We start from the raw sequence: 26,668 nt of genomic DNA, 5'->3' as shown, positions 1-26,668 counted from the left end.
CTCCATGCCAGAGCCTTTAAACACTCCAGAAGGTCCAATGTCAAAACTCCACACATGATGTGGGATTCAATTGGCACTGGTACGTCTCTAGATGGTTCGGGATGTTTGCGAGTTCGGCATCAACTTCTTTAAAGGTCCATAATCTTCATGAGGTGGGAGGTGACTGGAGCTGGCCAAACCTCAGGGTGTCTCGGGATGGGGAGAGAAAGAGAAGCAGTGGAGAGGAATTAGCGTAGCTGCTGTTCATGATATTAACAGCACAAGTTGATAATGTGCATGTGATCAGATGTTCTGGAGCACAAGGTTATGATATGTGATGTGTGTTATGTGTAGGCATTGCTAAAAAGATACGTTTTTAATCTGCACTTAAACTGGGAGAGTGTGTCTGAGCCCCGAACACTGTGAGGAAGACTATTCCAGAGTTTAGGAGCTAAATGTGAGAATGATCTACCGCCTTTAGTGGACTTTGCTATTCTAGGAACTACTAGAAATCCAGAGTTTTGAGATCTCAGGGAGCGTGACGGATTGTATCATGTTAAAAGACTGGTTAGATACATGGAAGCCAAACCATTAAGTGCTTTATAAGTAAGAAGTAGTAGTTTGTAGTCTATTCGAAACTTAACAGGAAGCCAGTGCAGGAACGATAAGATTGGGGTTATATGATCATATTTCTTGACCTTGTAAGAACTCTTGCTGCCGCATTCTGAACTAACTGAAGCTTGTTTATTAATGATGCAGGACATCCACCTAGTAATACATTACAGTAGTCTATTCTGAAGGTCATGAGCATGGATGAGCTTCTCTGCATCAGATATAGATGACATGTTTCTTAGCTTAGAAATATTTCTAAGATGAAAGAAGGCTGTTTTTGTAACTTGGTTGATATGATTATTAAAAGACAAGTTGCTGTCTAAAATAACTCCCAGGTCTTTTACCGTGAAACTAGTAGTTACAGAACATCCGTCTTAATGCAGGTTGAGATGCTGGAGCTTCTATTTACTGGTTTTTGGGCCAATAAGCAAAATCGCCGTCTTATCAAATTTAATAGTAGAAAGTTATGGGTCATCCAATCTCTTATTTCTTTAACACACTCAGTTATGCGAGTTAATTGAGCTGTATCGCCTGGTTTAGATGAGATATATAGCTGGGTATCATCAGCATAACAGTGGAAGCTAATTCCATGCCTTCTAATAATATTTCCTAAGTGAAGCATGCATATTGTTAAGAGCAGGGGTCCTAGAACTGAACCTTGTGGCACGCCATAATTAACTAGCATTTACCTTGATAGTTCTCCATTTAAGTATACGAAATGGTAACGATTGGACAGGTAGGATCTAGGAGGAGATCACGATCTATAGTGTCGAATGCAGCACTAAGATCTAGTAAAACTAACAGCTAGATGAAGCCTTGGTCTGAAGCTAAAAACAGGTCATTAGTGATTTTAACTAGGGCAGGTATGTGCATATGTCTGCTATGATGGGGCCTAAAACCTGACTGAAATTCTTTTTCTTGTAAGTGGGAACATAACTGGGCAGCGACAATCTTTTCTAAAATCTTAGACATAAATGGGAGATTTGAAATGGGTCTGTAATTCGATAGCGTGTTTGGATCCAAATGAGGTTTCTTAATGAGGGGCTTAATAACTGCTAACTTGATTTAGGGACGTGACCTAAAGATAGTGAGGAGTTAATAATATTGAGAAGAGGCTCACCAGCTGTATGTAACACTTCCTTCAATAGATCAGTAGGAATGGGATCTAACTGACATGTTGTTAATTTAGCTTTGGTAATAACATTATACAGCTCTTCCTGTCCTGTACATGTAAAACAGTGTAGATGTGGAGTTGTAGGTGAGATTGTGTCAGGAGATGCTGTCAGAGGTTGGACCGCCACAATTGTTTTTCTAATACTATAATTTTTTTCAGTGAAGAAATTAATAAAGTCCTCACTACTAAACATTTTTCAGATCCCTGATTTGTAGTTAATTTAGCTACTGTACTGAAAAGGAACCTAGGATTGTTTTTGTTGTTTTCTATGAGTTTGCTCAGGTGTTCAGCTCTAGCAGCTTTTAGCGCCTGTCTGTAGCTTCGGGTGCAAGTGATCTAATGTTAAAAAAAAACTTTAGAACTTTTTGGTGTTTGCTTATCTGGCATTTTTCAGTTTTAACTGCAATAAGATTATTTCTGGATCTTGTGTATTTAATTTTTGGTTTTACTACACGAGGAATAGATACGGTTTCTATAAACTGCTGTGTGTGAACTTGTAACTATTTGGTTTGTTCTATAAATATATAGTCAATATAAATTTCCTGATGTCTTACCAGTCAGATGTTGTGAAGTATCCTAGAGATGTTATCTGATAGCACTGCTGCTCCAACTCTGCTGGGGTGCAGGCCATCAGGGCGGAAGAACCTCGGACGCTCCCAGAAACAGTTCCAGTTATTAATAAAGAAAAGTTTGTGCTCTCGACACCATGACTGTAACCATTCATTTAGTGCAAAGAGTCTACTAAACTTCTCAGCCCCTCGCTGGTAAGTGGGAAGAGGTCCTGACACTATGATCCTCGTTGTGGGTGATGTGCTGCTTACCGTCTCCACCAGGATCCTGAAATCCCTCCTTAAGATCTCAGTTTGCCTCAGCCGGGTGTCGTTCGTTTCAGCATGGAGAACAACCGCTGCGAAGTTCTCGTTCAGGATCGCGGGTACCTGCGCAGCGACATCGAGAACACGAGCACCAGGAAAACAGCGAGTGTGCACCTTACCTTTGTCTCCGATAGCGCGGACATGCCGGACGATGGAATCTCCAAGAATCACAGTATGGCGCTCCGTCTCGCGGAGAGGGGTGAAGCGGTTCTCGGTCTTGACCGGGGCTTGGCTCATGTCTTCCGCTGCTGCAGCATCCAGGGTCCGTGGTGCACCAGTGAACGATACCCGGGCGGGCCGCGTTGTAGGTGCGCTGGACCTGGGCAGAGAAACACGCGGAGTTGAGGTGCTGGGAGCGTTAGATTCAACCCGGGAATTTACCTGGGACGAGTGAGCGTCCGCCCGGGATGTTTCCAGCGCCGCTTTCCGCTCTCGCAGCTGGGCATGCTTTGCCTGTTTCTCCAAAGCCTCCATCTTCAGCTCCACCGTTTGCAACTCAAACAAGCAGATAGAGTTAAGATTCAAAGATGTGATAAAGTGAGAGGGAATGAATATAGTCAACACTAGTGATAGTCGAGTTAACTAACTACAGGCACAAGACAGGAAGACAAAAACTATTTAGGATTATTAAAAGAGGAAAAAAGGAGAGATAAATAGTAAAGTTTGTTTAAAAACACAGTCAAACACAGGAAGCTACGTCACAGGAAGCCTGCAAGCAGAGAGTCTCCTTTCCACGTCATGACCTGCCCCCATCCTGCTGCCACCTAAAAAGATAAATAACTAACAACAATCTGCACTTACTTTATCTTTAATAAGAGTTTACAGTAAATACATTTACAAATAAATACATAAATACAATATATAAATAGTAATAAATTGGCAATTCACACAACAAACAAATTAAATACATTTTTCAGTACACACACACACACACACACACACACACACACACACACACACACACACACACACACACACACACAGCTGCATTAATACATTTAAATCACTATCTCTAATCACACTTAATTCCTCCAGGATTAATTACAGGTTGGGTGACCTCTAACCTCTCGTGGTGCTGATGTTCCTCCTCAGAAGTCCGTCTGCTGTCTGAAGTCTCAGCTCCACCCTCTTCAGGTCATCAGACTTCATCAGGGCTCTCAATTAAACACAACCTATGTTTATCTACACTTATGATACCAGGACGAGAAAAAACCCCTCTGAAGATGTTCTTCTTAAAGGCAGCATTTGTGCTGGTTTAGAAATAAAACTGCATCAAGTCTACCCAACCAACACACTGCTTTTTACACCACAAACACAAACACTTTTCTCTTTTCTGATCAGACGAGCTGCCATTTGAGTTCACTGACAATGTTCTTATACTAACAAATGAAATTGATCACAGTATGATTTTTAACCCATATTGATTATTGCTCATTTTTAAAAGCCCTCTGTAACAACCAGCCAAAAATATGCCGAGCTAAGCGATTAGATCAGACATAAACAATAGTATTTCAAATCAATTTTCAAGCGAAATGATTTCATAAAATAACTATGCTGTCACTTTTACTCAGCTCTTCTATTATTATTACTCAAGTAGTAGAAAATCTACTGCCCACTGGATCCTGTTTGGTCCAGATCTTCCAGTGGAGTCTAAATCTAGTGTGCAGCCAACAGCTCACCTGCTCAGTAATGAAGTTGTTCCCATCCACGGTTTCAGGAAGAAAATCAGCCCAGCTCAGTTTAGAGTCCCTCCATAAGGCCTCCACTTCCTTTTGGCTCTAAAGTGAAGAAAACACAGCAATGACTTGAACAAAAAGAACCTTTTCAACTAGTATGACAAAACACTTTCCTTTTTTCAGTCATGTTCTATAGAAGATCTCACAGCTCACCATTTGTTTGCAGAGAAGCTGCAATATTTCTGCAAATAATATGCCGGCTCTTGCCACAGGAAGTAGTGGTTTGCTAAATTCACTGGAATTCACAAGAAATCAACAATTAAAAACAAACACCAACTTCCTTTCCAGCAAAAAATGTATATGTAAAGTCTCAAATGTAACTGTAAATACATTAATAATTCTCTCAAAGAGATTCCTCCTTCCTGAAGCACAGGATTAACGAGCTCCGCTATGTACTGCCATACATAAGGAATGTCAATCGCCATATCATCTGCTATCTCGAGGGTTTCTGAGAACCTGTGTAAACAAGGATAGGTAAGAAAATGGGGGAAAAGAGAGCAAAAAAAACACAGACAAAAGTCTTATTAAAGGATTCTGATTCTCTTATAAAATTATCTGAAAATGACCAAATGTAAACGCAAGCGTATTCATAATAATGCTAACAATAACCCCATTGGGTGTAAATATGTCATCAAGCTGTGGACATCTCATGACGCAGACAGTAGTGTCTCTGGTGCCAGTGGGAGACGGAGCTGTGTGGTGCAGGAATGTCACTCACCCTTTAAAAAACTGAGATGTGGAGAGGATCCCAGCCTGCAGCAGCTGATGGAACAGATGACCCACGTGGTCACGTGTGATCTGGTTTCGCTCCAGCGTGGTCTCCACACCCACCCGAACAATAACGTACAGCATCTCGCCCTGGTCCAGTTCCTCCACGCAATGCGAGACCTCCTGCACACGAACCCACCACGATTATGTGACGCAGTAACAAGATAATAACCGATGTGTATTCAACTAAATGTGATCATAAGACACTGCATGAGATCATTACTTTGTAATCATTTATGTGTAGAAACTCCTCAATAATGGATTTAGAGTGTTTCTCCATTTCCTCCTCTGATAGCGCAGGCTTGTTTGTAGTCGAGTCTGGCACTGCGTCCAGTTTTACTGAAACACAAGAGACATGATGTGTCATGACTAAAAATGCTCATGCATTAAACTGAATTTAGTTTCAAGAACAACACCTACAATCACAACCTGCTTTGAATATTTTCACAACATGAACACAGGAGAGAGCTGAAAAAGGACACAGACTACATTCACTACAGACTCACCTGATGCTCCGGATGTGGCTCTAGCGCTAGTTTCTCCATCGCAGCCGTTCTTCCAGTTCAGCCGTCGTCCCCCGAAATTCCGTCCCAAATAAATCTTATCATCTGCTGGTAACTACACACAAACACAATTCAGTTCAAATAACAATTATTCTTATAAACCTGGTAGAAAAAAGTGTACCGTAATTTCCGGACTATAAAGCGCACCCTTATATAAGCCTGAATTTTACAAATATTTTTATTTTGAACATAAATAAGCCGCACCTGTCTATAAGCTGCAGGTGTCTACACTAATGTACTTTACACAGGCTTTAATGAAAGACATGTTACACACGGTGTAACGGGTAAAATATGTTGCGCTTCTATTAGGAGCAGAGCGGTATTTTGGGAAAAGACCGGCACTGCATACTTCTGGTATTACTGCGTGTGTGGAGACCGAGGATTATGTCCTTTTTATTTTCTGATGCTCATTTCTAAGTGTCTTTGACTAACCCATAACGCTGTTGCAAACAAAAATAAAAAAGCAGGAGTTTTGGAAACGTGTCTGTGCTTATATGATTTCTGTTGTAACTGGAGTTAGTGAGCTCTCCCTTCAACCAGACTCAACACACTACAACGGCTTGTATCTAAACAGTATCTGACCAAGTAAGTCATTGTTCACTGTCTTCCTTTCACAGCTACAGTGGTACTTTGACCTACGAGTGCATTAATATACGAGTTTTCCGAGGTACGAGTGGTCACCACGCTCATTTTCCACCACTTGGTCCAGTTGATGGGATTTGAGGTGGAAAGTGTGAGGATAATCAGAATTAGGAAAAACAGATTGCACACACGAGTAAAAAATAGTGGAAAAGGGAAATGGTAATACAGGTAAATATAAGGAGGAAGACTGGTGAGCTATTAGCCAGAAGAATCTGCTTCCTCTATGAATGCGTGTGTGACTGTTACATGCAGAGAAATGGGGACGGAAAAGACATTTCCCACTGGCAGAGTGGGCTTCCGACTCCTGCCAGCTTCTGATATGATCTCCTCCGTGATGTCCTTGTTGTCCTGGTTAGGATCTCACACAACGATCCTAATGGGAAATAAATAGCACATGATCAGAGATAAATAGGTTCATTACTCAGTAAATAAACCAGTACTGAAACAAAGAGTAAGCACACGCACCGTTTTCCTCTTCCTCTTGGTAGATGGATGTTGCTGCAGTGGAGGGACCATTGGGAATGGAGTCTGGTTGTACACGGCCTGATCATTATAGTAGAACATCCCTGCAGCAGACACTAATAAGAACAGTATCAGTTTCAATTAAAGACCAACATGTGAGGATCATAACATCCTACAAGAAAACCAGGCTTTTTGTAAGGATGACTGGAAAGGCATGATGAATTTACCATTTGTTGGGGTAGTAGGTTCAGGGAGTAGAGTGTAGCATGTATTGAATCCTGTGGGATGGACTGAGTACTGCTGAGGAGGCACCACATGTACTGGAGCACTGTAATAATACTGTAACACAAACAACATATACGTTTGGCATAAAAATCACAAAAATGCTAAAGCTATTTGAAGGTTAACGTAAACAGTATTTGAAACTTGCAGCTATAAAAGGACACACAGGGACAAATTCAAAGCACCAGGGTACACATGACCCCTGACCTTTCCCACAACTACATCGAACAACCTCCAAGTCTCTACCTTGTCCCTGTGTGCCTCATTACATATAGCACAGTTAGGTATGGTAATGTAGGTGAAGTAATGTGGGTGAGAGAAACTCAGGCAATGCAGGAGGGAAAGACAGGGCAGAGTGAGGGAGGAAGTGCAGGCCAGACAGGGGTGGGATTTTAAAGTCAGGCTAGGAAAGGTAGGTAGAACGTATTTCCTGATTAGCACACATTAGCATACAGATATCATTTTGGTCCAAACTCAGTAATGATTTTGTTTAAATAGAATTCATAGAGTAAGTAGTTTAATTGATTTGTACAATTCTGATATACTTCATGAATAACCTTCACTCTGTTTAATCAAATCAGAGCTGTGGCCTTTTAGAGCGGTTGCCAGTTGCGCTCATACTCCTCTATATGGACATTTTGACAATCTGATTTTAGTAGTCAGTTATGTTTTATAGATCGTTCTGAACCATAATCAGGTCCCCAATAATATCACAGATTGGATACCACTTTTCATTCATTCCTCTTCATTTAGTTCCCTTAAAGACAGAGTAAGTGATCAAGGGGTTTACAAAATGAGCCGTTTGGCTGCCGTAAGTAAAATCTAAATGAACAGTGTGTTTAGGTGATGAGGAAGTGATGGGCTTTAGTTTATTCTGTGTGAAAAACAGTGTGTGTTTGAACTGTACATTACCAGCATTTGTTCTTCTGGAGAACTCGCAGTCATGTTCACCACCACAGGAACGTAGGTCACCCAATACTGTTGATTAGAACAACATGAAAATGTCTGTCACTACATTTGACATCATATTTAATGTTCTCTCTGATATTTACATCTCAGCTGCTTTCAGCTTCCTGTGTTTTGTAAAGAAAATTTGTTCATAACTACATTGTCTTGTTAATGAGTGTGTGGTGAAATAAAAGCATTTATTCTTTTTCCTTTAAAACAAACAAACATTGATATCTGATCGAATATAAAATATAGGTGCTGTCTGGGTCACATTATAAATGAAACACAAACAGTAAGAATAATTACGTCTGGTCTTCCTGCACATAAATGTCTTTATTTAAACACTTCTTTATCATACAGTACTGTTTAATCTTCCACTTCATTTTAAAAGTGTTCGATGTCCAGTAGGTGGCAGTAATGTTCTACTAAACTTTATCTCCCTCTAGCGGTATCACGATGAATTACACTGTACTACACTTTTAAAGGGAATTTTACATCAAATGTTGCTTTTTTTTAATAAGCCAAGTTATAAACAAACATTATCGAATTAACCACTTCGAATTACAAATACCACAAATCCCCAAATTCTACACAACTATAGAGTCAAATGTTGTTAAAACGTATCATGTGACAAAAAAATTTTAAATGTTACTAAATCACGGATCTCTGGAAACCCAGACATTATTACACTATTTATAACTTTTAGAATAGACTTTAAAACTGGACCAATATAAAGTTTGTTTACAAACTTTTACTAAACTTAGTTTATTTATATGATCATCACTATTCATTACATCACATTACCTCTGTCTTTGTCCCGCTTTTCTTCTTCTACATTTTTTCTTCTTTTTATTTAATTTGTATTGTTTTCCAGCACAGTAATGTGATGAATGTAAATACTGTTGTTTGCATCATTATGCTATAAAACACATATTATACCATTAAGTTCGAGCATGCGCAGAAAGAACCGGAGACATGACTGCACAGCGTTTTTTACTCGTTTACTCTGCACACTGCAAACACACCCACATGCAGCACGAGAGTGCCCTCTAATGGCTATCAGATATTATTACATTAATGCAATGTTACCAATGTCACTATGACCATTATTAATTTAGGGGCTTCAGGAAAGTCTGCAAAGGAAACAAAACTATACCTACCTTTTCCGGTTTGTCTGAATCATTGCACGAAACACATTAACAAATCCGAAAACACAGCGACAAGTCAGACAAACCGGAAAAGGTAGGTATAGTTTGTGAATGTAAACTTACCGATCATTGGACATTGGATTGTCTGACTTGTGTTTTCGGATTTGTTATTTTGTTTTTGGATTTGTTAATCTGTTTTGCACTTCTCGGCCACCGTAGGTGACCCCTGTTCTACAGCTTACCAGTGAGTGTGCAACTACTGCCACCTAGCAGATAATTTACACATACACTCTCCAATACACTTCTCATGACAGGTAGATTCACACCTGTATTGTATTGTATTGTATTGTATTGTATTGTATTGTATTGTATTGTATGCTCAAATAAAAATTGAAACAAATAGAAGAGGGGGAAAAAGAAAATTATGCATGAGGTTGTTCACCATTCATGGTGAGATGTTCAGCTCTGCATAGATCACTTTCTAAATGTGTGAGAGATCAGTGGAAAGATTTTGGGCCCTGGATAAAAAAATGTAAGGAAACAACACGCTGGGAACCGAACCTCAGACCCCACTGTAATGTAGAACACAGACACACTGTATGACATTAAATCAGTTCACATTTATTAACAACATCCCGACTTCCCAAGCCATGGCATAATGACACCAGACTCTTTCTCCAAATAATTATAGAGGATCCTCACATACACAAAGCTTCTGTGTCTAAACTGCAATTTCTTGGGGCATCTGATATCAGAACAATGTAAAACTTAAAAGAAAAAAAAAAGGCAGGCAAAATATCCCTGTGCCCAAGACCAAGGAACAGCTCATGTATTTCCTAGGAATGTGGTTGCAGGAATTTTCAAGACTGAAAACTTCCCATATAAATGATCAGGAATATTTAGGTATTAACAGGAATTAGTGAAAATACAGTTGGAATTTACAGAATTGCAAGTTATCCTATAACAGGAACTTAAATGTAGTTAAAAAATAACTTGCTTGATAATCAACCAGATTGAATGCAGTTTCAGTTGAATTTCTACCTGCACATTCATCAATCACATGCACACAGCACACTTACTGCAGGGCTCCTGAGACCGTACTACATGCACTGTGTTTTCTTCATGTAAACAATGAGTCACGCCTCAAAAAAGGTTAAAAACCACTGCCTTATGGGTAATAAAAGACCAATAATCAGGATCTCAGGTCTACATTCCTTACTATTGAAGTAAACAGGACCAATACACACACACACACACACACACACACACACACACACACACACACACACACACACACACACACACACACACACAGCTGCTCCATCCAGCAGTAGTGTTCAGGTGTTGTGAGGTGAATCCAGTGTTAACCCTGTCAGAATAACTGCTGAAAGATCATCCACTTTCTTGTGCCAATCCATGTGATTAATTATAAAGTACAGATGTTTAAGTGAATCAGGTTCTGCCCACATTAACTGTCAGCTATATTGCTTTCAGAGCTCAAAATGAACAAAGCACTAAAGCTGCAAGAAAATACCTCAACTTCAGTTTCTGTCAAATTCCTTTTCTTTAAGGACATCAAACATCACTGACTTTACTAAAGTGGATTTCAAGAAAAAATACCATCATTGAATGCTCTCTGTGATGAAGAGACATTAGACATGATTGAAATTCAAAATCTTTATTTATTTAATAATGTTTATTGTGTCTCGCTGTAGTAAAAGTGTTCAGACTCTCTGTTTCTCTTGTCGTCTTCTTTTTTTTCTATTTCTCCTTTTCTTTTGAATGTTTTCTTGTCTCAGCTGAGCAACAATTTCCTCCCATCGCTCTCGGACTCTCATATAATGATCTGTTTTATTCTCTGAAGTCTTCTTTTCTTCCTCACAGAGATTCTGGGTATCCTGGAGCCCCCTGTTGGTCTGAAGCTGTAAGTTGTTCCTCTCCTCTATGTCAAGTTTAGTTTTCTCTCTTTCGTCCTCTTGTTTTCTTTAAAGTCCAACATGGGCTCAAACTGAGCAACACGTTCCTCCAGTCGCTTTCTCTCTGATCAAATGATCTCTCTCCTGCTCTGCACTATTTTTTACTTTCTCACACTGATTCTGAGTATCCTGGAGCTCCATGGTGGTCTGTTCCAAAGTGACCTCAAGCTGAGCAACATGTTCCTCCACTTTCTTTTGCTCTCTTGTCCAGCTCTCTCTCACATTCTACAGTTTTCTCCAGTTCCTCATGGATTTTCAGGAAGACTGGAGCTCCATGGTGGTCTGTTCCAAAGTGACCTCAAGCTGAGCAACATGTTCCTCCACTTTCTTTTGTTCTCTTGTCCAGCTCTCTCTCACAGTCCACAGTTTTCTCCAGTTCCTCATTGATTTTCAGGAAGACTGGAGCTCCATGGTGGTCTGATCCAAAGTGACCTCAAGCTGAGCAACACGTTCCTCCAGTTGTTTTTGTTCTCTCGCCCAGCTCTGGCTTCTCTCAGTTATATTCTGTTCCTGCTGCTTTCGCTCAGAAGCCAAAGTAGCCTCCAGCTTTTGCACCGTCTGTAGCAGAATGGCTTTCTCTTCTTTCTCTTCTGTTATCTTCTCTATCATTAGAAGAAAATGCATCCAAGTCTTTCTCTACTTTCTCCATGTGTTCCAGCTTCTCCTTCATTTCAGCAATCTGCTTAGTTTTCTTTGTTCTTCTGGTTTGAAAAAACTCTCTCAACCTTCTGAAGAGCTCCATGTTTATGCCTCTTTACTCACAAGCAAAAACCTCGGAAATGAGAGAAACAGACTCGTTCCCAATTATAGAAGTTGCCTTACTGTGACGTCACAGGAGATGCCCGCCCTCCGTCTGTGACGTAACCCGGTCTCTCTTAACCTGACACTATGCGCATGCGCACATTACAGAGGTAAAGAGCGGATAAAATATCATGTCTTCACAGCTTTTCTGTTGTTCCTGAGAGAAGAGTGATATTACAGTCATAAATAAGATAAAAACGGCTGTAAACTGTGTATAAAGCGAGTGAATCCGAGTTGAGAACCGGAAGTTGACCGGAGTGACTCTATGAATGTTGCAGAATCATAAATGACCAGTAGGTGGCAGTGTGATGTGTATTAGAGCTCACTGTCACAGCAGGGTTTTTTTAATTTTTTTAAATTTTTTTTATTATTAATGCCAAAAGAACAAGAGGTATTACATATTCATGTTAAATTAACACTTAAATACAGAGAGAAAATAAATAAATAAAAATAATAATAATAATAAAATAAATAAATAAACAAAACACTGTATATAAAAAAGAAAATTACATAAATTTCAAAGTTTTTAAAGCAGTACATGTTTTCAGTGCTTTTTTGTTTCTTGTTTCTTTCAAGAGATTCATATACAATTTGAAGTCATTAATAAAATGGGAAAAGTCTGGTCTACATTGAGCCCACTTTTTCTTATGAATATGGAATTTTCCTAATAAAACAAGCAAATGTATAATATATTGTTGTCCACAATTCAAGATTTTACGTTCTGGATAAAACAGCACATCAAATACACATATTTCTATCCCACATCCCATTTGTTTATTAATATAGAATTCTATATCTTTCCAAAATAACCTTGAGTTAATACAATGAAAAAAAAGATGAAAAATGGTTTCTTTTTCTTGACCACAGAATTCACAGAAATATGAAATATTCAGCTTAAATCTTTCCAAAACATGCTTAGCAGGATCAATTCTATGGAGTATTCTGTAAGACACTTCCTTAATTTTGTTATTTATACAAAACCTGTTTGGCAGTTTCCATACTTTAACCCAAGAAATATAACCAAATAAAGAAGAGCAAAAGACTGTGCTGCAGGTAAAATACAGAACCGAGAGCATTCCTTATTATCTTATTACAACACTGTTGTTTTAAAACATCAATATTCTCAATAAAAATGCTCTTACACGGATTAACCACGTCTATTCCTTCTAAAATATCGTTTTTTTAGAAGTATTGTCACACTCTTTGGAATTGCGTCAATAACAACAGCAAATTCTCTTGGTTTAATTGGTAATTGAAATTTTTGAAGAAATTCAGTATATGACAAAAGGTAGCCATGAGAATTAAATAACTGTCTTACTAAAAAAATACCTGAATTGAACCAAGCATGATAATATAAAGATTTGTTTTTAAATAATATATCTTTGTTATTCCATATGAAACAGTTGTGGGGTGAAAAATTGTGCTTATACACCAATTTCCATGCTAGCAGGGCTTGTCTGTGAAAACCGGCCAATTTAACAGGAATTTTATCAACAGAAAAATTACATTTCAACAAAAAATCAATGCCTCCCAGACTCTTAAACATATAATTAGGAAATACATTCCAAGGACCATCTCTATTCTTCATAAACTCTATTAACCATTTAATTTTAAAGGTGTCATTAAGAGTATTATAATCTAAGCCCTCTAATCCCCCCTGCTCTTTAGGATTACAAATGATCTCTTTTTTAAAATAATGTGGTTTGTTCCTCCAAATAAAGTTATAAAGAATTCGATCTAGATCCTTAATAATCATGGAAGGAACTTCTAATGATAATGATGTATACACAGATCTAGATATACCTTCTGCCTTTGATAATAAAACCCTCCCAAATATTGAGAGGTCCCGCATTAACCACAAATTAAATCTCATCTTAGTTTTCTCAATAATTGGCTCAAAATTTAACTGACTCCTTTGCTTTTCATTTTTACAAATTATTACACCCAAATACGTTAGCTGATGTTTAACTGGAATATTGAATATTTCTGTAAAGGAGCAATCTTTAAGGGGAAATAATACAGATTTATCTAAATTCATTTTAAGGCCTGAAACAGCAGTGAATTCCTCCATATATTTAATTATTTTCGGTACTTCAAAATTGTCCTTCAAAAGAAACTGCAGTGTCATCAGCAAACTGACTAAGTTTAAACTGTACACCTGAAGCTGTGATACCATCGAATTGATTTCTCTTAATATGTGATGCTAAAACTTGAGTGACTAACAAAAATAAAAAAGGAGAGAGGGGGCATCCCTGCCTAATGCCACGATCAATATTAAATCTTTGTGAGGTACCATGAGCAAGTCTGTCACAGCAGGTCATTAGAAGTAGTGGAGCTCTAATGACGTCATTAATAGCGAGGACAAGACACACAGCAGTTTGGGATTCTTTTATTGACTTTATTGATTAATTGATTTGGAGTATGATTGTGTTTCTGATCAAAGTAAGTTCATGTGTATGGAGTAAAACAACCTGTACATTTCTCACTTCCAGACAGTATTATGAGATGTTCATCTGCTGGAAGTTCATGTTTAATGCTGCATGTTTTATAGGATTTATGAGCTGGAATAAATGTTTTACTTTTAAATGTTTTCTTTTAACCAACTGGTGCATTTTATCTTTATGCTTCAGATGAGTTTTATAAAAACACATTTTACTACTTATTAAAAATAAAAGTCATTCTGAGTGAAACCAATTGTTTATTAAATGCATTATTCACTAAATAAACATCAATGAAAACTGGATGATTTGTTTTTATTGAATGTAAAAATATTAATTTGAGGATAATTGAACTTAATGAATGGAATAGTTTTGGATTAAATGAAGACTTTACTGAACTAAACAGCACTGAATTCTCCTTTAAATGAACTTAAGTTTACTGAACTAAATACTGTTACTTATATGAAAATAAACCCGGTTTCTTGAACCCTGTTCGGTTTCAGCCCCACTTTTGGGCCTCACAGCTGAAAATGACCTTCCTGACTTTCAATGGTAAAAGTTCCTGACAACAGTGTGCTACATACACAATTTACATCTCTTTTAAAAGAACACACTTTGGGCTTTACATCATCCAAAGATGTCATACGTCATAAAACAATTTTATTTTATTTTATTTTTTATAAATACATGAATTCGGTCCTGAAACAATCCAGAATAGTGACGGGTTAAAAGTCTGTGTGATTTTAAGCAGCCATTTGTGGAGAAGGACATGTTTATTCATTTAAGGGGGCATTTAAGAAGGAAAGAAACAGTTCCATGTCCATTCAGTGGCTGCAAATTTCAAACCAATGTGTATTCCACATATAATGCACACAAATGCAGAGAACACCAAAAAGCCTCAGATTTTGATCCATCAGATGTGGTGCAGAATGTCTCAAATACAATCCAGTATAGTGACATTAAACATCATGCAGTGCAACGTTCAGGTGAAAATAAACTGCCCCAGCAGCAGATAGTAGCAGTAAGGGATTAGGAGAGCAGAACAATGCAAACTATTCTCCATGTGTCACAGAGGGCAACACAGAAAATCATTCAGCATATTGTTTTCACTGTCAGAACCTTTTGTGAGAGAATCTGTATTCAATACACTGAACAAAAAAACCAAATCTCTACATACTGATCAACTTGTAAGTAAAATTGTACAGCCAGTGTCAGATAGTCCGTGACATCTGAGGGCAACAGCTAAATGAAGAAAATCCTATTATGAGGAAAATTTCCATTAGTTAAACCTGTAGAGAACATTAATGAGTCATCACAGTCTACCTTTATGTATGTGCCAATTATCTCATCTTTGCAGGTGTTGCTTAAAAAACAAGATGTACTTGAGAAAGTTCAAGCAACCACTTCACAGTCACCTGGACAGTATTCATCATACAGCGATGCCTCATACCACCACAAACATTTTCTATTATCAGCTGAGGGTCAGAAATGAGCAATAATTCTTTATATTAATGATTTAAAATTGCAAATCATCTGGGGACATACAAAACAATACACAGTCTGTGCAGTTTATTAGATATTAGCTAACCTGCTAGTAAAATATCATTCTGTCCTCCACTCTAATCAGTGTGACAGTTTGGATATGAAAAGGTAAAACTTAAAAACTCTAAAAGCAGTGGGTATTTACATTGAAACATCTGGTGACTGTCTAAAAGGCACAGTTTATTCTGTTGTAGCTGATAACCCTGCTGCTCATGGGCTAGCTGGTTTCAGTGAGAGTTTCAGATCGAATTATTTCTCCAGATTTTGTCTCGCCATTCAAACAGAAATGCAAAACTCATATGCAATTGCTGGTAGTTTTAAAACATGAACAAAAGATCAGCAAGGACAACTTGTTGAAAAATACAAAACAATGAGAGTGATTGTAATTATGGTGTAAAACACAGTTGTGTTCTGTCTGATCATCTATCCTATTACCACCCTGTCACAGGATTTCCACCTGATATCTTACATGACCTGCTGGAAGACATTGTTCCTGTGGACTTGGCACATTGTTTAAAAGGTTTGATTAAGGTTTAATTCCCTCCAGCACTCAGATAAGGTTGACCGTCCTCACGCAGTTCCACAAAATTCTGTCCATGGTGGAACAATTAGAGGGAATGGTGCTGAGAACCACACTCTTCTTAGATTGCTGCCTGTTCTTATTTAGTCCAAAATCCCATAAGGTGATACATTTTGGGAAGTACTAATGGATTTGGAAGATATAGTAGAACTTGCTGTGTCTCATACTTTCACATATGAAACTATTCAGTACATGGCTTGTAACATTTCAGATCAAAGGCAGCTACTTCAAGTAGTCTTGCCCAGCTTACGATTACGACCAAAGCATCATTATATTGAGCATTATCCCATCTCATAAAGTGCTTTGGTCCTTTGGTGCATCTCTGGACAATGTGATTTGAGGGAAGCATAACGTGTTCAAAACATTGTTCATAATACTCATAACTACAAAATGTAGTGATAAGAAACTGGTGTTCGTGGTGCCTTCCCTGAGTTTAAAGAGATCAAAAACACATTACTCATTAAAGACAATATCTACTTTTTACTCAAAGACTATGAAACATTGTATGTTGAGCATTTAAAATCATATGAGCTCATAGAATATACAAACAAAGGTCATACAGTGAAATTTGTGTTTCAGCTAACAGACCTAATGCCATTATTCACCTATAAAATATCAGCATTTTATTCCAGTGTCTGAATGAAAAAGCAGAACCATAACAAACTCTGTCCTCTACCTTTTTTCACAGTCAACTGATAAACAATAAGCATCTGTTTGGACCATTTGTAAACTCTAAAAATCACCTTCCTGGACACAAAGGTCAACATAGTGATAGGTAATGTGTATTTCACATTGATTTATACACATTGGTGTGTGTTGTGAGGATTATTTGGTTTGTATATATTATTTCAATGTAAGAGTAAATTCTTACATATGCAAAGTGTTTTAAAAGTTAACATTAAGTTGACCTTAAAGGAATCTTGTGATATGTTTAAGTTCTTTCCTGATCGAAGCTGACCGATCGCTGCTGTTTATATTTATAATTCCCCAGAACGCCAAACATTTTTCTAAATGCTGTGGCTTATTTATCAGCTTTGTGCAATACTTTAACATGAGAACTGGGTATGCATTAATGAAAATGATGAGTAATTGAGAACCTGTGTTCTAACAATAAGGGCAACATACATATATTGATATCTAAGGGTCGTGTTACAGTTCTCCTCGATACAGTACAATTAAAGTGGCTGATGTACTGAAACTAAGGGGTCATCCTAGATGATGACAACGCTGAGAGGCTGATTTTGCCCTCTCGTCCTGAGAATGTACATGGCCTCATTGTTGAAGTTAAAGAACTTGAATTTTTACTTTCAGCTTTAGTTTGAAGAAACAGAGTTTGACAATGCACTATGCAATCTAGTTAATACCGAGGACGTAGCCTCCCAAGCGACTTTTAGACTAGTTAAACTGGTTCTTCCAGTTTAGACGACACAATGCTACTGTCTGATAGATTAGTAGATTCACCAGAGCACCTTAGCCTTTGGCCAGAGGTCTTTGTTGTTCCCCCATTCTCATATGAGTTTGAGTACACTCTAAGAGAAAGCAACGCTGCATTTTTGACAGAGGGAAAACTTTAAAGCTGACAAGGGATCAAAAACACAACATACGTGATGTGATGGCTGTTAAAATGTATAAGCATAAAGCCTATCCTAGTTCCAAACAGATTGGCAAGGCTGCAGAAACTCTACTATTCAAGCACCCCTGTCTAAAAGAAAAGGTTCTACAACAGGTTATGAGGGTTGGAAGAACAGCCTATGCTTCAAAATGGGCAACTACAGGACCAAACTGTCCAGGGCTGACATAAAGGGTGTTGCTGTGAATGAAGGAAAGTAAAGCAGGACAAATCCAGAAGGTTTAGCATCCAGGGCCAACATCAAATGACCCAGAAGAGGGGAAATTAATTTTCTTCCCAGTTATCCCTGTGGACAGACTAAGGGCATTTTGGAAACCAAGAGGCTTGAGATGATGGACCAGTTCAAGAAAGCTGTAGAATGAAAAGACATGACTCTCATCCATCAGCATATGCAACACACCTTTCTCTCAGGCATGAAGAAATTTTAAATTCAGCTCCTTCAATTGCTGAACTAAAAGATAGATGTCCTGCACACTTTTGTGAAGCTCCAGTAAGTAAAAAAACTGTTACTAGGACCACATAGTGTCACTCGTCTTTGCAGCACTGCTTGAGCTGGAAAAAGTCTTAGTTTAATATGGATTGTTGATTTGTATGTCCTTTTGTTCCCAATGCAGCTTTACAGCTAATTTCACAGGATAACAAATCAAAATCTGCCATTTTCTTTCTATGCTGCTCTTCACGAATATACACCTCAGTTTCTGAAACTGTATAAAAAGAGGAAAATAGGATATTTTGGTGAGAAGATGGAAGACTTTTTGATGGCATATGACGAACATGTAAATATATTTTAAGTGCATTGCATTACATTAAAGTAAATGTGAACACTCAACCCTGAGATCTTTGTGCAATGTATTTGTTTCTGCAAAAGGACAAAAAGGACATCAATGTATCCAGAACAGGAGCCCTGGCAGGCCTTTCACTTTACTTAAAGGAGGACTCCTCACAGATCTTCAACATTTGCGAGGTATTGTTATTTTCTTTTTACATATCTGCAAGTACAATTCCCTTATTAAATATTCTGAGGTAAACATTGCTATAAACAGTGGTAAAAACATTCAGACTACAATTGCACCCCATTATACAGAAAAACAAAGAGCAATAAAACATCCCATAAATCTCTTTTATTCATTTAAAATGTTAAAAATACTAAGTTACAGAATGCCGGTAATGACTATGAATTTGATTATAATAATACAATAATGATTCAGAAATTTATATCTAAAAATGATCTTTCTGATATTATTCTATTTAAAACCATGGATGGTATAATATAAAAAAATGTTTTACATACAGTAGAACCTCGGGTCACGAGAAACTTTAAATACGAGCAAATTGGAATACGAGAAAACATTTGTAATAAATTTTGTATTGGGTTACGAGTGTTGCATCGGCCTGCAAGCAAAGATTTTGAGCAAAATATTTTTCCTTTCCGATGTTAGGGGTTAAAATTTGTACAACAATTACCATTACAAAACCTTTAAAATCGTGTGTATATGTGTATTTATGGACTTGTGGAACGCATCAAGTGAATTTCCTTTATTTCTTATGGGAAATTTTTTTTAGGATACCAGCGTTTCAGGTTGCGAGCTCGCTCCCAGAACGAATTAAACTTGTAACCTGAGCTACTACTGTAATTTGTTTTTCCAAGTGGCAGATGTACATTTGCACACACACTCACTGAGCATGTATTCTTATTTCAGGATGAGTTGGAAGCCCAGGAGGGTGCAGTGGCTCTGGTGTCAGTGGTGAATAAAGACGTGGTGTTTTCTTTAACACTCGCCATGTGTCAATCATCTTTGAGGATCAGGTTGTAATGCCCCAAAGATTTTGGACTGATTCACTTGTAATTTAGGGTAACTTTGGGCTTATGAATGCTCTACATTTGAGCTACCCTGAGAAGTTAAGTGGCTTTGTTGTGTTCATCCAGGTTTTCTTCCTAAATCTTGATGGTGAAAGGAAGCCGCTCAAACCGAAGAGAAATAAGCCTGGAGCAAACTATTTAGAGGTGGTAGTTTATTTGGTTCAACGTTGTTCACTAACTAATGTTAGACTACCGTATTTTCCGGAATGTAAGCCGCTACTTTTTTACTTCGCTTTGAACCTCGCAGCTTAAACAATGAAGCGGCTAATATATACATTTTTCCTGGGTTTCTCCCAGTTTCACAAGCTTCAAGCCAAACTGAGCCCCATAACATTAGACCAATGAGATTGCCGAACGGGTTCAGGTGAACCAATGAAATTCTTTATATTAAATCGGGTGCGCTCCCACTGAATCGGCCCACACCACATAATAAATATGGATGATGTTCCTCTGACGTTTGACCTGCCGCTCACTCGGACTGTCTACATGATAGGAGAATCAATAATCACGCTGAAAACAACCGGGCATGAAAAAACACACTTCACCTGTGTTCTGAGCTGCACGGCATCGGGGGAAAAACTTCACCAATGGTGATTTTTAAACGCACAATGATGCAAAGATAAACTCTCGAGAGAAATAGTTGTGAAAGGAAGGAGGAAGACAGTGAACAATGACTTTCTTGGTAGGCTACTGTTTAGATACAAGCCGTGTAACAGACACTGTCTTTTATTAAAGCCTGTGTAAAGTTCATTAGTTTCAATGTAGGAATGCGGCTTATAGACAGGTGCGGCTTATTTATGTTCTAAATAAAAATCTTTGTCAAATTCAGTGGGTGTGGCTTATATTTGAGTGCGCTTAATAGACCGGAAATTACTGTAATCACACAATGCTGTTTGAATTAATGGGTCATTCCAGATGAACTAATCAATTCTTTTTAGCCAACCCTCAGGTCATGCCGATGGTCCCCTACTGATTATTCTCCTACTTCCCCCGTTCTCTCACCTGATTATTATTATTATCCTCCCATTTCTTCCCCTGAGTCTGATCCTGATTGCTCACCCATGTCTTCTGCAGCAGCCCACAAACTCTTCTTTCCCAATAAACATGCTTAGGTCTGCCTTGTACGTTGTTTTTGTTTCTCCAACACACTCATAACATTAGTCAGACCCTATTCTACTTTATTTATTAGTAACTGATTATTATAATGTTAATTATACTTGGAGTAAATAGGTTACATGAGTTTGATTAAATATACTAAACTAATTATTAGGTCACACACTAGATAAGGAGGATTAGAGCCATCACTCCCTTATTAATTAGTCTCACACTCTATGCTTACATCTAATTTAACCCATTAACAAACATACATGTCACATAACACAAAAATAATTGTATTTATTTATATATTTATAACTAAAAAAATGAAACATAGACAAAAAATCAAAATAAGACAAAAATCGAAGCAAAAAATCGAAAAAAAAAAACCAACACAAAAACAAAAATCGACCAAAATTGACATCACCCACCCTCAAAGCATCAAACGGATAAGCCTAATCACAACATGATGAACTGGGAGTGGGCGAAAAACCCTGACAGCAACCAAATTTTATGTCAAATTCCCACTCTGCCCACCAGTGGCGCAACAGTGGACTCACCACCAAGTTCATCCTCAGTCGTGATTGTACAAGTAACTAACAAATGTGAAAACATAAGAAAATAAAAGTTGATGCAGTCCAGTGCAAAGTGGCTTAACTATGGAATGGCGATAGTCGTCTGATCCAGTGCGGCAGGGGAGCAGATATAGAACTGTGAGACTGCAGTGCAGACCACAGCCCACTGTGATACCTGTAACCACCACCGTGACGTCTCGATGAGAATATCATTGAGTCTGTTCTGACTGTGTAAAATTTGCGACAAAGGATAGGACGACAATTCCAATCACGATGTTTTGCTGGTTCAGTTGTCCATAGAACGTAGCCACAGAAGGTGATGGTGTAGTACGTTACAAAGGTGCTTTGCATGACGAAGTCCGTGAACAGAAAACTGTGAGTGCTCGGAGCACCCAGCGAGCTGGCAGTAACTCCAAACGATTGGGCAAGGGTAATAGCCCTACGCACATGAAAGATACGGGTGATCAGCTGAAGTCCTGCAGGAAGATCATAGACAAAGTTCTGGATGGAATCTAGCCACATTCCCTCTGGGGAGAACATGTCAGCGTGGAGCAGAATGTCGATCACCGGTCTGAACCGGTCCGCATCAGTTTTCCAAACGAATTCGTCCTTTTCTGGAGGAAACCTGTACCATTTACGGGGTCCATTACGGCACCGTTCACCTAAAGGACAGGTGGGCTGCTGCGCACACCACAGGCAATGCTTTAAAAAAATGGACACAAGGGCATAACAAGCATTGCAGGGACCTCTAAAGGTGTCAAAGTCGAAGCGATACCCCTCAGCACATGCTTTGATGTAGGCACACGTGCGTTGATGCAGACGGATAACTTTCAGAAGCCTCCTATGTTCACCAGCTGCCATGTTCCTGCACACAGCATAAAATACACACAACAACATGATTTATATACGATATAATCAAAGAATCAGAATTGAAGCATAGAAAGAGTTTAGTGCTTTTAGTTATAAGGAAACGTTTGTTACAGTCATTTTTTCTCATCGACTAGGGCCATAATCCCTCCATCCAAATCCACATAGATGTTTTGATCCATATCTGTGGAGATGTTTTCTGTAGAAGACTCTTCACCTGTAATTTTATACACTGGGAGCTGTACGTATTGTCTAAACAATGACAAGGAATTCCACAACAGATAAAACATGCCACGGCTGCAAGGATTATTAAAATTGTAGTCCCAGTCTGACCCTATTCTACTCTATTTATTAGTATATTATGTTAATTATACTTGGAGTAAACAGGTTACATGAGTTTGATTAAAATATGGGCTAAATAGATTAAATTAAGCTACTTCATTGTATCTAATAGATTCTATAATAATTATTAGATCAATTTGTTGGATTAATTAAAAAAGCTAAACTATGAAAGCTAAGCTTAGCTAGCCGGCTAGTTACCCATGCTAATGTTGCTAAATAATGACTTTGTACTTTTTGAGTCTTCTACTAAATAATCTACAATATTCTGCCATAATTATTTAGACGACTTACCAGGTACCTGTATGAAGAAATGTTCAATAGAAGAGAATTTGTAATGTTTTTTTAGTTGCTGCTAATCGCTGCTGCTTCTTGCTGCTGTGTGTTTGTTTGGTGGTTGTCAATTTTAGTGTCTCTTTACTTACAATTGGTAAATTCACAAATGAGAAACAAAAGCACGCTCTGATTTATATAGACGTGTCACACTGTGACATCACACCTAGATGCCCCGCCCTCTGCCTGTGACATCATCATGTCACTCACTTTCTTTCTCTCTCTCTATCTCTCTCTCACACACACACACACACACACACACACACACACACACTCTCTGCGCATGTACAGATTACAGAGGGAAGATTACGCACAAACCGGAAGTTGACCCAAGTGACTATATGAATGTTGTAGAATCATAAATGACCAGATGAAGCTGACTGAGGTGAACCCCTGAAACTAACCCAGGAACAGAGTAGGAACATTCTGACCACCTGCTGATTTCTTTTGAGAGACTGCTGAAAGGAAATTTCTTGAACTATCTATGGATTCAGACTCGGTCGACTTCATTGTTTTGAATAGAAGTGACCGAACTGAACTCTTGAACCGAGTCACTTGAACTGAATCTAAGGAGTCGAAATCATCGAACCGAATCTTTTCTAACTGAATTGACCAAACTGAATGGACTGAATTATTAAAATGAATCTATTAAATAGTTCTTTCTGATGTTTTTCTACTAACTGCAGTTGTCAAAATTTATACTTGAACTATGATGTTATGAGGCTGCATTGGAACTAAACTTTATAGTATTGTGTGATCAGATGAACCCATGAAGAACTCATGTATTGTAAACTGATTTAATCTCTGTGTTATTGTGATTTAATATTTAAACTGATGCTGTGAATACTGTTCAATAACTGTTTATTTTATTACTTTAACTTCTGTTCATGTAAAATTGGGTTTAAACAAAACCTTTATTTTATTATCATTTACTTTTGTCCCGTTTTCCCAACATTTTATCATGTTGATTTTAATTCTTAGTTAAATTTAAATGTCCAACACTTTAATAATAGAAACAAAACACACACTATATTTAAGATATTTATTTATTTTGAAGGAAGAAAAAATATTCAGTTACAATAATCACTGATATTTGTGTACTTTATTATATGTAGGACATGTCCAGCTTGATCTCCTCTTTTTCTTTCTCTGGTTTTCTTTCTCTAGTGCTGAAGTCATATTGCTGAACAGCTGTACAGCTTCCTCCAGTCACTCTCGGGTTTCCATCCTCATTTCTCTTCCCTCACCTAAGAATCTTTGTTTCCTCAGAGATTTTCTGCGACTCTTTGGGCTTGTAGAGGTTCAGCTTTCTGTTTCTGCTGTTTCTCATAGTCAGAACCCAAAGTGCCCTCAGCTGAGCTTCATGTTTCTCCAATTGCTCTTGGTTTCTCAGAATGATCTTTCCCAAGCTCTTAAGTCTTCTTCTGTATCTTACAGTGATTCACAGTATCCTGGAGCTCTTGAATGTAGGAGAGGAACATATTAGAACTCCAAACCATATCTAGTTTAGCCTTCTTTTTCTAGTTTAGCCTTCTCATCCCATTTATTTTTCTTAAAATTCAAAGTCAGCTGAGCAACATGATCCTCCAGTTGATCCTGTTATCTCATCAGATGATCTCTCTCATGCTCTGCTCTATTCTTCTCCTCCTCACAGTGATTTGGAGAATCCTGGAGCTCTCTGATGGTCTGGATCTGTAAGTTGTTATTCTTCTCCATGTCTAGTTCGGCCTTCTTTTTTTTCTCCTTCCACTTATTTCTCTCAAATTCCAGAATGGCCTTCATCTGAGCAACATGTTTCTCCTGTTGTTCTCGTTCTCTCATCAAATTATCTTGCTCATGCTCTGCACAATTCTTCTCTTCCTCACACTGATTCATGGAATCCTGGAGGTCTCTGATGGTTTGAAGGTATTAGATGGTCCACTCCTGCATGTCTCGTTTGACCATCCTAATTTTCACCTGCCATTTATTTTTTTTCAAAATTCAAAATGGCCTGCAGCTGAGCAACACGTTCCTCCAGTCGCTCTTGGTATCTCATCAAATGATCTTTCTCATGCTTTGCAGTCTTCTGCTCTTCTTTACAGAGATTCAGAGAATCCTGGACCTTTTTGATGGTCAGAAGCGGTAAGTTGGTCCTCTCCTTCATGTCTAGTTGGTCCTTCTTGCTTTTCTCCTCCCATTTATTTCTCTTTAATTCAAAGCTGGCCTCGAGCTGAGCAACATGTTCCAGCAGTTGCGTTTGTTCTGTCACACAGCTCTCTCTCTCACATTCTACAGATTTCTTCTGTTCCTCGTGGAGTTTCAGGGAAGACTGGAGCTCGGTGATGTTCTGGAGGTGTGTGTCGTTTCTATGATTCATGTCCTGTTCCCGCTGCTTTCGCTCAGAAGCTAAAGTAGCCTCCAGAGTTTGCACCTTCTGTACCAGAATGGCTTTCTTCTTTCTCTTCTGTTATCTTCTCTATCATCAGATTAAGAAATGCATCCCAATCTGTAACTCCTTTCTGCATGTGTTCCAGCTTCTCCTCCTTTTCCGTAATCTGTTTATTTTTCTTCTGTCTCCTGCTTTAAAAAAACTCTCTAAGTCTCCTACATAGATTTTACACCAATTTTATCCAACTATGAAATAAATCGTGTCAGCGTCCAGCAGCAGGTTCAGCATCTCCACCATGAATTCCACTGATGCTTCATCTGCTTTAGAGCCATTTGAGCTTCACCCACCAACACTACACTGATATGGAGCTGACTGCCAGTGTCACACTGTATAAAAGATAAAGGCGTGTATGCAGCTCTATCACTCATCTCTTTATGAGGATAGTAAAAGCTAATGCAGTGAATGAAACAGGATAATAACTGTATATCACTTAGATTATGCCATGACGCCTGCTATGCTTTTACACATAGAGCAACAATATTCCTTTTTCTCTTTCTGTATACTGCATGACTTGTTTAGTGGCATTCACGATTAGTTTGTTTTGGTGACAAAAGCGTCCATTTGCACACTTTTTTTAATGATGAATAAAAATAAATAATAATAAAAAAAAGTGTTATTGCACGATTTATAAAGAAAAATAAATAAGGAGTAATATTACACAGATGGTACAGAAGTGATATTGCACACGTTGTATTTTATTGCACAATAGGGAGAGTATTTAAGTGTTTATGAGGTAGATGCCTCAGGGAAGAAGCTTTTCTTGTGCCTCATGTCCTGATGCTCGGTGCTCTGTAACGTTGGACGGACGTCAAAAGTTTAATCAGCATATGGCTTGGATGTGAGGAACCCAGAGGGATATTCTGTGCCCTCTTTTCATTCTGGATGTGTACAGTTCCTGTAGTGTGAGCAGGAAAACACCAATAATCCTTTCAGCCTTTAGAACAGTCCTCTATCTATCTATCTATCTATCTATCTATCTATCTATCTATCTATCTATCTATCTATCTATCTATC

At 38.2% G+C, this 26,668-nt stretch overlaps 3 protein-coding genes across 13 annotated transcripts in view; all 3 read right to left on the bottom strand.

Moving 5' to 3' along the window:
• Positions 1-3,508, bottom strand: part of LOC124384630 — a 131,925-nt gene extending 128,417 nt beyond the window's left edge. For 4 of the 8 annotated variants that reach the window (XM_046847642.1, XM_046847641.1, XM_046847643.1 and 1 more), the window contains exon 1: positions 2,587-3,508. In XM_046847642.1, coding sequence (XP_046703598.1) covers positions 2,587-3,114 — 528 coding nt within the window. In that variant the 5' untranslated portion in view covers positions 3,115-3,508. Of the gene's footprint in view, positions 1-2,319; positions 2,370-2,586 lie in introns of those variants that run through there. The other 4 variants (XR_006925425.1, XR_006925426.1, XR_006925429.1 and 1 more) reach the window with 2 other exon arrangements.
• LOC124384657 (leucine-rich repeat flightless-interacting protein 1-like) overlaps positions 1-26,668 on the bottom strand; it is a 794,289-nt gene that overhangs the window by 42,306 nt on the left and 725,315 nt on the right. The gene's annotated exons all lie outside the window — the stretch shown is intronic.
• Positions 3,735-8,922, bottom strand: LOC124384637 (eukaryotic translation initiation factor 4 gamma 3-like). Of its 4 annotated transcripts, none has more exons than XM_046847662.1 (12): positions 8,846-8,922; positions 8,006-8,071; positions 7,039-7,150; positions 6,815-6,927; positions 6,596-6,722; positions 5,651-5,762; positions 5,368-5,483; positions 5,095-5,267; positions 4,707-4,832; positions 4,530-4,611; positions 4,320-4,418; positions 3,735-3,794 (listed from the first exon to the last, which is right to left on the bottom strand). In XM_046847662.1, exons 7-12 carry the CDS (start codon positions 5,422-5,424, stop codon positions 3,789-3,791), a joined length of 543 nt encoding a protein of 180 aa, XP_046703618.1. In that variant the 5' UTR covers positions 5,425-5,483; positions 5,651-5,762; positions 6,596-6,722; positions 6,815-6,927; positions 7,039-7,150; positions 8,006-8,071; positions 8,846-8,922; the 3' UTR covers positions 3,735-3,788. The 4 variants fall into 4 exon arrangements, with proteins under 4 accessions (XP_046703618.1, XP_046703619.1, XP_046703620.1 ...); XM_046847663.1 differs by having other exon boundaries at positions 6,815-6,915; XM_046847664.1 differs by lacking the exon at positions 7,039-7,150 and having other exon boundaries at positions 6,815-6,892; positions 8,846-8,921.

The sequence above is a fragment of the Silurus meridionalis genome, chromosome 4 (assembly GCF_014805685.1).
Source record: "Silurus meridionalis isolate SWU-2019-XX chromosome 4, ASM1480568v1, whole genome shotgun sequence".
Classification (NCBI taxonomy): domain Eukaryota; kingdom Metazoa; phylum Chordata; class Actinopteri; order Siluriformes; family Siluridae; genus Silurus; species Silurus meridionalis.
The sequence above is the reverse complement of the archived record's forward strand: the minus strand, read 5'-3'. Positions and strand labels throughout refer to the sequence as shown.

Bases quoted from the DNA above. Each gene is read 5' to 3' on its own strand.
- LOC124384637 (XM_046847662.1), bottom strand. From the start codon at position 5,424: ATGGAGAAACACTCTAAATCCATTATTGAGGAGTTTCTACACATAAAT. The intron at 4,833-5,094 runs GTGAGTGACATT...TTGTTTACACAG, and splicing joins ACATCTCAGTTTTTTAAAGG to GTTCTCAGAAACCCTCGAGA. The intron at 4,419-4,529 runs GTGAGCTGTGAG...TCTTCACTTTAG, and splicing joins AGCTTCTCTGCAAACAAATG to AGCCAAAAGGAAGTGGAGGC.